At 55.3% G+C, this 13,955-nt stretch overlaps 1 protein-coding gene across 1 annotated transcript in view; it reads left to right on the forward strand.

Annotated features, from left to right (window-relative positions):
• Positions 1–13,955, forward strand: part of BIN3 (bridging integrator 3) — a 30,596-nt gene that overhangs the window by 5,460 nt on the left and 11,181 nt on the right. Inside the window, exons 2-6 of the mRNA XM_034070409.1 lie at positions 3,167–3,215; positions 9,023–9,063; positions 9,642–9,703; positions 12,693–12,829; positions 13,151–13,191. Of these exons, the coding sequence (XP_033926300.1) occupies positions 3,167–3,215; positions 9,023–9,063; positions 9,642–9,703; positions 12,693–12,829; positions 13,151–13,191 (330 nt within the window). The remainder of the gene's footprint in view (positions 1–3,166; positions 3,216–9,022; positions 9,064–9,641; positions 9,704–12,692; positions 12,830–13,150; positions 13,192–13,955) is intronic.

Consider the following 13,955-nt stretch of genomic DNA (forward strand, 5'->3'; position numbering starts at 1 on the left):
CCCAGCTGAACCCCACTCCCTTCCCAAACTGCCGGTGACCTCTCTGGGATGGGGCCTGGGGCCGGGATGCTCCTGCAGCCCGTGGGGAGGCCGGGGTGGGAAGGCTCCGGCTGTGACTCAGCTCGCGCTCTTCAGGAACAGGATTTCAAGGGATTTCACACCCCAAACACAGCCCCAGCTTTCTCTCGCTCAGCAGAAACCAGAGCAGGAGAGGAACGCACCAATTCTGCATGGCTGCGGTGCAGCAGGAGCGGGGGAACCGGTACCTGTGGTGGTGAAGGGAACTGGTACCCATGGTGGTGAAGGGAACCGGTACCCACGGCGGTGAAGGGAACCAGTACCCATGGTGGTGAAGGGAACTGGTACCCATGGTGGTGAAGGGAACCGGTACCCATGGTGGTGAAGGGAACCGGTACCCATGGCGGTGAAGGGAACCGGTACCCATGGCGGTGAAGGGAACCGGTACCCATGGCGGTGAAGGGAACCGGTACCCATGGTGGTGAAGGGAACCGGTACCCATGGCGGTGAAGGGAACCGGTACCCATGGTGGTGAAGGGAACTGGTAACCCATGGTGGTGAAGGGAACCGGTACCCATGGTGGTGAAGGGAACTGGTACCCATGGCGGTGAAGGGAACCGGTACCCGTGGTGGTGAAGGACACCGACCCATCGCTCCCCAGCGTGTCTGCTTTATCCCATCACATCTCCTAAGCAGACTAAACCCCAGCAGCTCCTGATGCTCTAAGCACACAGTTGTTGCTGGGTCCCCCCTGTTCTGCAGGCTGAGCCTCATGGAGAGGCAAGAATTCTTGGTGGCAACAGTTTGTAATGCATGGGCTGCATCCATTTGTCTTAAAAGCTCGGAGATGATCCATACCTCTCATCTTTTGTTCCTGCTTAATGCATTTATTCCCCCCCCTAGCACCATATTAGAAGGCAAAGATTCAGAAATGAGGAAAGATTATCTCAAATTGTGAACTAGAACAGCAAAATATATAATTGCTGAATAGACATCACTTGCACAGGGTTGTTTTGTGGAGGTTTTACCGAGACAGCCAGAATTAGCCAACTGGCATCACGATGCTAATCGAGATATTTACTGCTTCAGAGTGGAGTTGCAGCCTTGGGAAGCACTCCGGTGACTTTCTTTTGTTCTGGAAGATAGGAGCTGGGATTGGGTTATTCCTTCCCCTTTGTGGTGCAGTGGAGATTGGAATGGGATGGGATGGGATGTGCTCCCCATTAGCTGCTGCCTATGCAATTCACGGCTTTGCCTTGCCTGTTCCCCATATCCCTGGTTTAGTACTGGTGTTGCCTTGATTTAACACATGTAGCCAGTGGATGCTGGCCACCCAGGGGCAAGGGGAAGGTTATGCACAGACCATGCTTTAATCACCCTTCTAACTGTGCTTTCCCACTAGGAACCAGCCTGGATCCAACCTGGATCCTGTGCTGGCTGGAGATGCTCAGCAGCTGCTGAGTGCTTTGGGTTGGAAGGAGCATTAAAGCTCCTCCAGTTCCATGGGCAGGGACCCCTTCCATGGAGCAGCTGCTCCAAGCCCCTGGGTCCAACATAACCTTGAGCACTGCCAGGGATGGGGCAGCCACAGCTTCTCTGGGCCTCAGCACCCTCACAGTGAACCCTGGATCAGTCCATCCTTGGGTATGACTGCATCTTCTCATGGATGCCATCACCTCCCAGACCTCGGCGTGTGCCGGGACCGGCTGTGCCAGATGGAGCCAGGGCAGGAAGTGCCTCCTTGGAGTGTCTATTTGAGCCATGCAGGAAAACAGCCACCAAACCTCATGTTTTCACTTTCTTCCTGTAAGGCTATTGACGGGTAATGACAGAGCAGGGAGGCTGTGGCCAGGAGGGAGGTGTGATTCACACTGCCCGGAGCTGCAGAGGGTTAAAGAGCCCCAGATTACAGCAGAGCCCCACAACAGGAAGTGCTCCTCAAGAAACCCTTGCATGTCCTGCTGGTGACTCAGGTTGGCTCCTGCTGCCCCAGCTGCTCCGGACACCAGCCTGGGAGTGTGCCCAGTGGCCAAGAGGCCTAAAATGCATGTTACTAACTCAGGCTTTGGGTAGGAGTGTGAGAGTTTGGACTGGTCCAAGCAGGGGCTCAGCACCATCCCAGGAAGGGGCTGGTGTGGGTTTGGGATGTGATGCTGATGCCTCTGAGCTATAGGCGTGCTCTGCGTGAGGCATCCCTGGGAAAAGATGCTTGCACTTCATTGCAAGCCCCATTTTCTCTTTAGTTAAAGCACTGCGATGCAGAGACCATCAGGAGGGTTTGAGGAGATGCTTTCATGGAGCAGCTCCTCTTTAACTTAACGAAGCACATTGGAAACAGCCCCAGAATTCCTGGATCTGGATTATCCTGAGAGCTGAAAGGGATGCAGCTATTGAAGGGAGGGCAGCGTGGCCCCAACCAGCCCTGCCTGTGGAGGGGGTTTATGCTGAGCACGCTTCACCTTGAGCTCACTCACGTGGGGAAGCTCATTCAGGTAACCCAGATTTCCTGGGAAGCATCCTGAAGGGTTTAAGGATGAAGGAGCTGTTGTGCTGCAGGTGAGCTGCTCCTGCAGCGGCTCCGGCACAGCACAGGGATGCTTGGAAGCAGCTCCCACACAGCTCCAGACACTGTATTTACTGGTGCTTTATTTAATATCCTCTTTCTAGGTATTTACAGAGCTTGTTTATTTATTTCCCTTTCGGGTTTGGTTTGGAACGTGTTCTTCAGTTGGAATGATGGAGCATCCATTGCATTCACACCCATTGCATTCCTACCCATTGCATTCCTACCCGTTGCATTCCCACCTATTGCATTTCTAACCATTGCATTTCCATCCTTTCAAGGCCAGTTTGGATGAGGCTTGGAGCAGCCTGGTCCCTGCCTGTAGCAAGGGGTTGGAACTGGATGAGTTTAAGGCCCCTTCATCCCAAGCTGTTCTGGGGTTCTGTGATTCATTTGCCTCCTGGATGGGGTTTCAGATGCAGGTGCTGACCTCGGCTCTTGGAGCAGGAGCACTGCATGGAATGAGGTGTTGCTGCCCCAGGACAAGCCCTGCTGCCCCAAACCTCTGAGGCTGAGACCCACAGGGCTGGGCTGTTTGCATCCCGCAGCTCTTGCTTCATCCCTTCCCTCTCCTCTCTTTTCCAGGATACCGTTCAAGATCGGGCAGCCCAAGAAACAGATTGTACCCAAGACAGTGAGTAAACCAGATCCCCCTTTTTAGCTCCAGCCTTTGATCATGTGGCTGATGAGTCAAGGCAGCACTTTGACTCGTCCCATTTCGCAGCGTGTCGTGGGAGGGAGCTGGGAGCAGCAGAACCTGTTGCTGCGTGTGACCAGCAATGGGCTCCTCATGCAGGGAGTGAGGGGGAGCCCGACCAGGGGTGGCTGTGGGAGCTGTGCCTTGCTGAGGCCGTTCCTGGGGTTTGGGAGGGGGGGATGAAGGGGAAGAGCTCCTCTGCTCTGGCACCGTTTTCCTTGGGGATGGCTGAAGCGGCTTCCTTCCTTCCTTCCTTCTTGCAGCAATGGCTTGTTTGTTCCTCCTTTGGAGCAGATGGAGGAGGAGGAGTGGTTCAGAGCGCTGAATATAACTGTTTCCAAAGAAAGGCTCATGAGCTGAGATGCTCAGTGCTCGGGCGTGAATTAATTTGTGCTGCACAGCATTTGCTTTAGAAGCGGCTGAAAACTGCGTTTTGTGTTCGGGTGGGTTTGAGGCTCCCAGCCCAGCCCAGTGCTGCTGCTCGCAGCTGCCTGCGGGTGTTTCCCTTCGGAAGCACATTGCCTTTGCATTTGTCCCGTGTGGGATAAAAGCTGTGGGACCTCATGGGAGCTCTCCCTGGAACCGGAGCTGCCTCCGTGCTCTGGAAGGAGCGCCCGGACAGGAGCATCTTGTCTTCCTACCGGTGCTGGTGACCTGATCCCCCAGCAGGCTGACATCCCTGATCCCATCACAGCTCATTCCCTAGGGATGTGTGGACACTCGTGTTTAGGAGGCAGTTTCCCCTCAGGCCAGGACGTTTTCCCCTTCCTCTATGGGATTTTGCTTCTCATCTTCATTCCAACACCAGTGTCCTTCCAGGCTGTTGAAGAACCAGCAGCTCTGGGTGTCTTGGCCACCCCCATCCCACCCGTTCTCCCATCCAAGCTGACTTCTCTCCCTTGCAGTGCTGATTTCCCTCTGCTCCTGCTGCTTTTGCTGTTGCAGAAGGTTCATGTGAGGGACTCGGTCTCCCCGTGCTCTGTTGCTGCTGCAGTCGGTCCCTGAGCTGCAGCAGGAGCTTGGTGGCACCTTTGTGAGCTGCTGGGATGTGCTGTTCTGAGGCTCTTGGCAGGCACTGCTTATAGATACAGATACATGGAGAGGGGGGTGAATAGAGCAGCTTGGAATATCCGGGAGGCAGAGGTTCATTCAGGCCTTTTCTCCTTCCTTCTTCCCTGCTTCCCTCTCTCCTTTCCTCCTTCCCCTTGCTCCCCATGAGCGAGTGTTCCCCAGCACCTCAGCAGCTCCGGTTTGATGCTGGCTTTCCAGGCCCCCCCCCCGGCCGTGTGTTGGTGCTCTCCCGGCTGCAGATAATGTGGGAAGCAGAAGGCAGGAAGCCTGGAGCTCGGAGCCTCACAGCAAGCGTCAAGTGCAGCTCTTCAAAGAGCAAAGCTCAGGAAGCCACTGGGATCCCACAGGAGCTGGGCTGGGAGCTGTGGTGCTGGAGCGAGCTCCAGGCTCCCAGTCCTACCTCCCAGTTACAGCTGAGCCGCTCCATCTGTGCGGGCTCCGTGGAGCAGCAGCAGCCAAGGCCTGTGGTATTCCAGATGTTGGGCTCGGGAGCCGGCTGCAGGAAGTGGGAAGGTGCAGCATCCCCAGGGCTGCATCCCAAGCCCATCCAAAGGGAAGTGGTTGCGGGTAGAGGGTCTCCCACTTGCAGAGATTGGACCACAAAAGAGAAGGGAGAAGGGGAATGAAAAGAAGGAGTTTTTGGGATCGGGCTGATTTGCTCTCCATGGGGCACGGAACTGGAGTGCAGGAGAGGGGCTGTGCTCACCAAGGAGCCTTCTGTCTCTTGTTGATGACACGATGCTGGGCTGAGCGGTGCTGGTCCTGAGCAGCAGTTTGCCTGGGCTGCAGAGGGGATTGGCCATGACTCCCTGTGCCCACTCACTCCTGATCCTATGGAGCAGGACATGGTGTCAGCCGCCCTTCACTCCGCAGCACAAGGAAACCCCCATAGGAAACAGCGGCTGATGAACTGAAGTGATCCCTCCCTGCCCCAGCCATGGCTCTGCTTTGTGTCCACCTTAACCTGGGCAAATCCACTTCCAGACAACATAATCTCTGCCCTCCTCATCCCTGAAAAGAGCAGCTGTCACCAGAGCCTGCCTGGGAGGATCCAGTGCACAGCACACAGCAGCACAGCCCAATTAAACTAATGCCCAGTGATAGGAGTTCAGCCGGTTGGGAATCATCTCCCTGCACGGTGGTTATGGCTCAGACCGGGCGCAGCGATGGAGCCTCTCACAGCAGAGATGTTCTTCCCCCCGGGATGAGTGTGGTCCGAGCACAGGTTACGGTGGAGCCGGAGCTGTGGTTGTCTTCCCCCTGCTCACTGAAGTTCATCCATGTCCCCTGAGGTTGTCCCTGCTCCTCACCGGTGCTGGGTTTATCCAAGCAGGCAGGAGAGCATCCCTGCATCCCTATGGGGCACGGAGCCGTGGTCAGGAGAGACAGCGGCTCCCGGGATGGGGCAGCCTCTTCCCATCACCCAGGCTCTGCTCCTTCCTCCCTGCCTCTGCCCTGGCTGACTCAGATGCATCACCCTCCTCCTCCTCGCTGCCTGACCTGGGCTGAGTCAGCTTGGCAGGGAGCAGGGACCTGAGCTGGGAGCCAAGCCTCCCTTGACTCATCCCAGCAGCTCTGCCTTCCCCAGGGATGTCGGATGGAGGAGCTCCGTGAGCAGGAGGATTCCGCCCGTCAGTGCCTTTCCATGGAGCTGGAATACCAGAGGGAATGTGGCAGGAATGGTGGGGTGAGCCTGGCTACAGCAAGGTTTGCTCAATGCCACTCCTGCCTCCATCCTCCCTGGGATGTACCCGGCTCTGTGGTTCGGAGGCGCATCCCTCTTCCCTTTGATTGTGCCTTTCCTGCAGTCCTCGGTGAGGGTTTGGATTGCTGCTGGGTGCTGAAGCCTACAGAGTCCCAGCTTCACCCTCGCTTTGCAGCATCCCTTTGGCTCCGGTCGCTGCTGCTGGATGCAGAACAAATGTTCCCTCATGTTACTGGCCTCCAGTCTCCTCTTGCTTGATGGGGTGGCAGAGGTCAGCAGGAGTTCTAGGTTAGAGCAGCATCTCTGGCCTAGTTATATGGGTTTCTGTGCTTTGGAGAGGAGGGAGGAGGAATAATGTGCTTCCCTCTTCCTGCCAAGAGCCACGACTAGGCTGGGACCACTGGAACATGCAGCAATCAGCTAGTTCTCCTCCCCCAGGAACAGAAATGAACCCCAGGGAGTAAGAGGGTTCATCACAGTCCCTTATTTCCATCTCTTTGTAGTATTGGCTTCGGTCTCGCTTCCTTGCCTTGTAACCATGGTGTCGATTATGACATTGCCCTTAAAGCAGGAGGGATGCTACTGGAGGTGGAAGGCCTGGTGTTTGCAAACAGAAATAACTGGGTGAAAAGGAGGAACGTGGCTTGGTTCAGTGCTTTAGAGCTCCTTGTTCCTTATGTAGATGTGGCTGGAAACGTGGGGAGCTCCTGCATCCCCCAGCCCCAGTGCTCGGAGCAGAATCCTTCCATCCAGCACCACGTTTGCTTTGGAGCCTTCAGAAGGAGGCTGCAGAAAGTGGGATTATTTTAATATTATAGAAGCTTCCCTCCAGGATATTGTAATTTTCTTGCCTGTACTTCTTGTTCTCGTTACTTTTAACATGCTAATCTCCTCCATAGCCTTTCGCTGGCAGTGTCGGGGACGTGTGGCTATTGCTGATAGCTGCTGGGAGCGGAATTACTGCGTGCTCTGCAGAATGTACTTGTCTTGCTCTCAGCCTGTCCTCCTTGCACAGCTTGGATGCGCTGGGAGCTGGGTTGGAGCTGCCTGCTGCATGGGGAGCCTGCTCCTCGCTGCTGTGGGCACTGGTAACCAGTTGCTGCTGTGGGCGTGAAAGAGGAGAGCAGTGCTGGGGCAGCTGTCTCTGCATTGATGGCCCTGCAGACGTGAGGCAGGCCGGGCAGCTGAAGCCTCTTCACCTCCATCATATGGGGAACGCATGTGGGCAAATGGGGTTGGGTGTTTTGGGGATGCTTGGAATGGTTTGGGTTAAAGGGACCTTAAAGCTCACACAGCTCCAACCCCTGCCAGGGCAGGGACCCCTTCCATGGAGCAGCTGCTCCAAGCCCCTGTGTCCAACCTGGCCTTGAGCACTGCCAGGGATGGGGCATCACCAGCAAGCGGAAGCTTTACCTCCCATTGTGCACTGATGCTTTTTGCTCATCCCCACTCATTCCAAAGCCATGGGGGAATTTACCAGCACAGAGGAAGGGGCAGAGCTCTGAGCCTTCACAGGCAGTTGAGTTTTGGGGCCGAACCCTTCAGGTCCTGCAGGGACCCATGGCTGGGCTGGCACCAGGAGGGGACTGGAGCTCTGCAGCACCAGGCTCCAAAGCACAGATCCTTGCTCTGTGGTTTGCAACCAGAACAATTCACACCTCAGGCCTATGAATAGAGCACGACAGCCCCGGGATGCTGGAGGAGCTGGGATGCTGGAGGAGCCGGGATGCTGGAGGAGCCGGAACAGCCGTGGCCATGCGGGTGGGTTTGCTCTGCGCTGGGTACCAGACCTCCAGGCACCAGCTGCCAGGGATGCTGCCCCCATGCTGCACGGGGCTGTGCTCCACCAGCACCACCTCTAACAGCACAACAGGAAGCTGGTGCTGGAGCTGATGCTGGGGAGAGCCGGTCATAGGGATGTGGCTGGAGCACTGGCAGCTTCCATCGCACTGCTGTGGTGCTGCGGAGCTTGGGTACCGGAGAGCACAGCCCAAGGAGGGTTTGAGGGACCTGGGGTGCTGGGCTCCATCCTAAAGCTCTGAGTCTTTTCCTAGCAGCTCTGATTGAAAGCAAAGCCCCTTTGCAGTGCTCTGCTTTCACGTGGCATGGTTCCATCAAGCTGGGTTTGAAATCCCGAGGACAGCCTGAAGATCTGGAGCAAACCTTTGCATCCTTCCCATCCTGGCTGCTCACGTTCCCTTCATGGCACGGGAGCTTGACAACAGGAGTGAACCCAGTTCTGATCCCATGACAACAAAAGCTCATGTATTTACTCTTGGCTGGTCAATTGAGATCTATTTGCTTGTTCGGTTGACGAGGTGTGGAATGAACGTTCAAGCGTGTGTTAAAACAGGCAGCATGGAAGGAAAGTGCCTTAAAATATCTCGTATCACTGGAGATGTGCTGCCAGATAGCAGTAGGAGGAAGCAGTCATTGATGGAGCATGGGGAGGAGGCTGTTCTGGAGCTCTTTGCCAGCACAGGTTTCTCCTCCCTTTGCAAGGTGCTGCAGACACTTGGGCTGCTCCACCTGAAGCCCTTCATCAGAGGCAGCTATTGCAGGAATGAGGAGATGTGGAGAGGGCAGATAATGCAGATGGAGGAAACCCCATCCCATGGAGGCTGGGGATGGAGGGGGAGGCTGGGTTGGGTCCTGGGTGCTGCTGCTGGAGTGGCTCTCACAGCATCAGGGCTGATGTGGAAGGGAAGTGGACTCATCCCCCATTCCCGTTTACTGACAGCCTCCAATTGAGGAGCTGGAGCCCATCCTTGGAATGAGCTGGTGCAGTCCCTGGGAGCATCTCGTGCTCTGAGAGGCTGGAGGGGAAAACCCCCTAAGACTTCATTCCTGAAGGGTAACTCCCGTTATTGCTGCAGCTTCCCGGGGTTCACGTGGCCATTCCCTCTGGCACAGGTTGTTCCCTCTCCCATGCAGCGTTTGAGCCGGTTTCCATCTCTTCTTCCCACAGGTGGAGAGAGACTTTGAACGGGAATATGGGAAGCTCCAGCAGTGAGTATCAACCACACTGGTAGAACAGGACCAGGCACATACTTCCCTTGGGCCCTCTTACTGCATCTTCCCAGGGGATTTTGGCCTCTTCCCGGCAAGTCCCTGCCTGGCACCTCGGAGCCTTCAGGGTTTCTCCTATGGTGCCTGTGTTCACGGTGTCCTAAGGAGCACTTACATGGGGCTGAGGTTTGCACATTGTGGCAGCTCCAAAGAGTTGCCAGAACACTGGGGGGTCACCAAACAGCTCAGCACCCCCAGGACCGCAGCCGGTGTCCCCATCCTGGCTCTGCCCCATAAGCTCACCCTTATGTGGAAGCATTTGGCTTCTCCGTCTGTGGTAGGTGTAAGGACATCAGAGAGCAGTGACTTTGAGTAAGAGATCCCCAACTTGGAAAGGGTGCAGAGCATCTGCAAACAAGCGGAAAAGGTTGAGCAGCACTGAAGTGCACAGAGCCTCGCGGGGTATTTTTAACTCCAACAGAAGCCAGCATATCCAACCCGTAAATGATTTGTTGCACGTATGATGCACTCGGCTTTCTTTCTTTCCAAGATTCACTTTGCCTTCTCCCATCTTTCAGATTGGAAGATCAGACCAAAAAGCTTCAGAAGGATATGAAGAAAAGCACAGATGCAGACTTGGGTATGTGACTGTAGGATACATAGACTGTGAACTTGGCCACAAGGAGATGAAGTGACTTTCTCGAGATCACATGAGTAATCTGTGACAAGTCTGGAAAACAAATCTAGATCTCAGTCCCACTCAGTTTGCTTAGTTACGAGGCCATCTGCATGAGCAGCATCTCAACCAAGGGAACAGAGTCTGTTATGGGCTTGGTCCCTGTCTCCTGAGCTGCAGCTTGCTGGGTGGCCTTGGACCAGTCACTTTGCTTCTCTTTGCCTCAGTGTCTGCAGCTGCAGGACTCACAGTTACTGTTCCAGCTCTCAGGTTAGCCCTGCAGGAGCAGCCTCCAGCTGAGCCCCTTGTGTCTGTGCATCACCTGCTTCACTGAGAGCATTCTCTGCTGTCTGAAGCCAGAGGAAGGTGGGATGAGGCACTGGGTGCTCTGCAGAGCATCCCATGGGCATCACTGTGTGTGTTTTCACCCTGCTCTCCCCTTGCTGGCTGCCTGCTCTGGCAGTGGGCGATGCAGGCAGCAATGAACAGGTTCTCTGTGCAGGTACCACACCACAGCAGCCTGCATAGGAAGCTGGTGGGACCATGCCACGCGATGGTGGCAGAGAGGAGATGGAGCAATGTGGTGCAGGGAGAAGGGGATGTGCTGGTGCTGGTGCTGGTTGTTGCACCAGGCAGGGCAGCGTGCACTAACACACAGCAAAGAGCTGCATAAAACACAGATGGCTGCTCTCAGGGTGTGCTTTGGAGCAGTCCCTCCTTGCACTGAGCCCCCACAGCTCCAGAGCCAAGGCAGATGCACCAGCACAAGCAGGGGTGGGCAGCACTGGCCTGGTGCTCATCCTGTGGTTTAACGTGGATAACAGGAATGGGAAGGAGCCCCAGTGGGAGGGATGGGGCTTCCCAGGATGCAGGCTCTCACCTGCGTGTGTGTGCTCGGATACTGGCAGACAGGAGCACGGATCCAGGCTCTTGCCCACACTCTTCCCCCATCCCAGCACAAGGTCTGTGCTCCCATGGGCAGAGCAATGGGAAAGGCACCAGGAGCGGCGCTGCCAGGACTCGTTTCCAGGGTGAAAAGTGCCCTTTCTGGTCATTGTCAGGGCTCCGTGGTAAGTTTTTCCTTGGGCAGGATTCCCTCCCCTGCAGTGGGCGTTGTTTATATGGAGCATTTCAAGTCCCAGAGGAGCTGTGGGAGGACTTTCTTTTTCCGTTCTGCTCCATGGCAGAGTCACAGACTGAGCCGCGGCCAGATCCTGGGATCTGATTTCTCATTCCAAGCCCTGGAATCGGGAGCGTAAAGGGAGGATTTGGAACGGGGTCTGGGTGAAGGCGAAGGAGGTGGGATGTGATGGAGCTCTGAGGGCTGCTCTGCTCCCCAGGCCCTACAGGGACAGCAGTGTGCTTGTGTCCTCAGGGTGTCCTGCTCCTTGCACTGCACCCCTGTGCTGATGGGGTGATTGTCACTGCCTGCACCCCCCCCTCACCTTCCCACCCCCTTCCCAAACAAAGTGGGATCCTAAGGAGCAGGAGGATGTTCTGTACATGGAGACAAAAGCTCTTCCCTTGGAATGAGAAGCAGGGAACCCTCCTGCAGCCCCCCCGAGGGGCAGGCGATGCGATGCCCCCTCCCCTGTGTGCCTGAGGTACCAGTTGGGTTTGAAGAGGAGGTCACCTCTTCACGCCTCCCATCCTCTCCTGATGAAGGAAACTCATTTTCCTTGCAGCTGAAGCAGTTCTGCTGCTCTGAACCCATCCCGTTCTGGCACAAATCCCTCCTCAGATGTGGTCACACATATGGATTATATCCCATCTGTTTAAAGGTTTAAATGCCTAAACCCTTAATGTTTGGATAATAGACGGATACGGTAGCTTTGTTATCCCATAGTTAGCATCTCCTTCTGCATTGAGTTCCCAGCTCTTCAGCTTCTGAGCTCTGTATAATTGTGTGTAACCTTTCAGTCGGAATGTTTAACCCCTTGATTTATGATCTTAAACCCCATTATTGAGAGGACTTTAACTTGCAGGATCTGAGTGAGTGCAGCAGGAGCTTTCCAAGCCCCTCTGTGGCACAGCTCAAGCATCCGGCTTCGGAGCTGAAGCTGCTTCCAGCAAAGTGCTGATGAAAAAGGTGGATTTTGGTCAATGCCTTTGGGTGAATCTCTCCTGGTTTCCATTCTGGACCTTCACTGCCCTATTGCTCCTTTAGAGCACTCCTGTCAGTGGGGTTGAGCTTTCCCCTTGGAGAGAGATGTGTCCAATGGAAAACAGGCACAAGCGCTCGCCAAGGCAGGAGCTGAGTGTGACCAGGAGGGGTTTGGGTTTCTTGGAGGCTGCATCAGCTCTGCAGAGACTTCACATTTGCCCTTGGTCCATGGGGTTGGTCTCAGGGGCACAGGATGCAGTTCCTTGAGGGAAGGGGCTCAGGCAGCTGTGTCAGTGCTGCTCGTGTCCAGGCTTTCCAGGAGTAAAACCTTGTCTTGAGTGCTGTCATTCTGGTCCTTTCCCAGCACTAACTCCCCTTTAAATACACGTATTTCTGTAAAGCCATTTGAAAGACTTAATGGACTGTGATTTTCCTCCCTGCGGAAGAGCTGCCGTGAGCCTGAGAGTGACACTTAATAGTCTGTTGAGAAAAGGTGTATTAAAAGAGCCATCTACATGTTGCTAAGAGGAGAGGGTTGTCAGAAGCCTGGTGTCAGTTTGTGGCCCCATCACAGCTGTACCCCGGAGCGGTTCAGGCTTGGTTCTGTACCAGCAGCTTGGGGGTTATGGGGATGAACTGGTGCCTCTTCCTTTCTCTTCCCTCAGCCAGCAGGGAGGTTGTGCTGAATCCCAGCTCAGGGCCCCGGTTTTGGTCACCCTTAGGCAGTGCTGACACACAGCATCCCGCATGGCTTTGGGTTGGGAAGGACCTTAAAGCCCATCCGGTTCCAAGCCCCCTTACAAAGCAGTGACCCTCTCCTCTCTCCTTTGCCTCTCCTGTTGCCCGCAGCCATGTCCAAGTCAGCTGTGAAGATCTCCTCAGACCTGCTCTCCAACCCCCTGTGTGAGCAGGAGCCCAGCTTCCTGGAGATGGTCACAGCCTTCGACACGGCGATGAAGAGGATGGACTCCTTCAACCAGGAGAAGGTGAATGTGGGTCTGGCTGCAGGAGGGGGAGCAGGGGATGCTGTGGAGCTCTTGGTATCTCCCCCTTCCTCCCTCCTTTTGGCATCATCTCCAAGATGCTTCCCACTGGAGTTTCTCTTTGATCTGATTCTCCTGGCTCTGGTTGAACTGGGAATTTCAGCTCATCCCGAGCACATGGGAGAAGTTCTCTGGTTTTTGGTTAACGGGCACTGTGGTTGCACTCAGAAGCCCACGTCATCCTAGGGCAGGCACTGTGCAAACATGTACTGCTGGGCAGACAGGCTGCTTCAACAAGCCTGACATGTCATTTGCTTTCAACAGGTGAATCAGATCCAAAAGACAGTCATAGAGCCTTTGAAAAAGTAAGTACCAATGTTGTCCTATGAGCCACGTTGTGTGTTTGTCATCCCCATGTACTGCAGGGATGTGATCATCGAAGGAGGTGTTGGCAGGTTAGAAATGAGCCCTTCCTAAAGATGGAATAGTTCACATCCCTGGGGCAGAGCAGCATCTCCTTGGCTGGCAGCTGGGGCATGGAGGGCTCTGATGGGTTGGCTGAGTCCATACTCCTGCTCTGTAGCAAAGGGGAAGACCTCTTGCATCTGAGCCTGCCAAGTGCCTTCATCTGGACTTTAAAGGACACCTGAATGAGTACTAGTGAATGCATTCAGGTATTCAACATCCCTCCATTCCTGTGCTGCTTGCTACCAACACTGCTCCTGCTGAAGGAGAGCCATCAGCTGGGGAGCTCCACTGGGGCCCAAAGCATCCTTCCTATGGAAGGTTCCTAACTAACCAAGTAGGAGCTTGCTCTTGCTGAGAGCTCTTCCATGTCCATGCAGGAGAGGGAGAGGTGTTGGAGCTGGTGCAGGGGGGCAGGAGGGCTCTGGAGGGGAGCCCCATGGCACCCATCACAGGAGTGTGCCAGAGCCAACCTGGCTCCAGGCACCTCCCCATGGAGCAGAGCTGGAGCATTGCCATGGGGCAGGTTCCATCTGCCCCCATTGTGGTGCTGGAGCAGCGCTCAGCACCATGCTCTGCCCTGGTGCGATTCCCCTCTGCCTGCACCGCTGTTAGCAACAGTTCCCAATGGCAGGGCTGCAGTTGTGCCATCGTCTGCTGCCAT

Source organism: Melopsittacus undulatus, chromosome 18 (assembly GCF_012275295.1).
Source record: "Melopsittacus undulatus isolate bMelUnd1 chromosome 18, bMelUnd1.mat.Z, whole genome shotgun sequence".
In the NCBI taxonomy this organism is placed as follows: domain Eukaryota; kingdom Metazoa; phylum Chordata; class Aves; order Psittaciformes; family Psittaculidae; genus Melopsittacus; species Melopsittacus undulatus.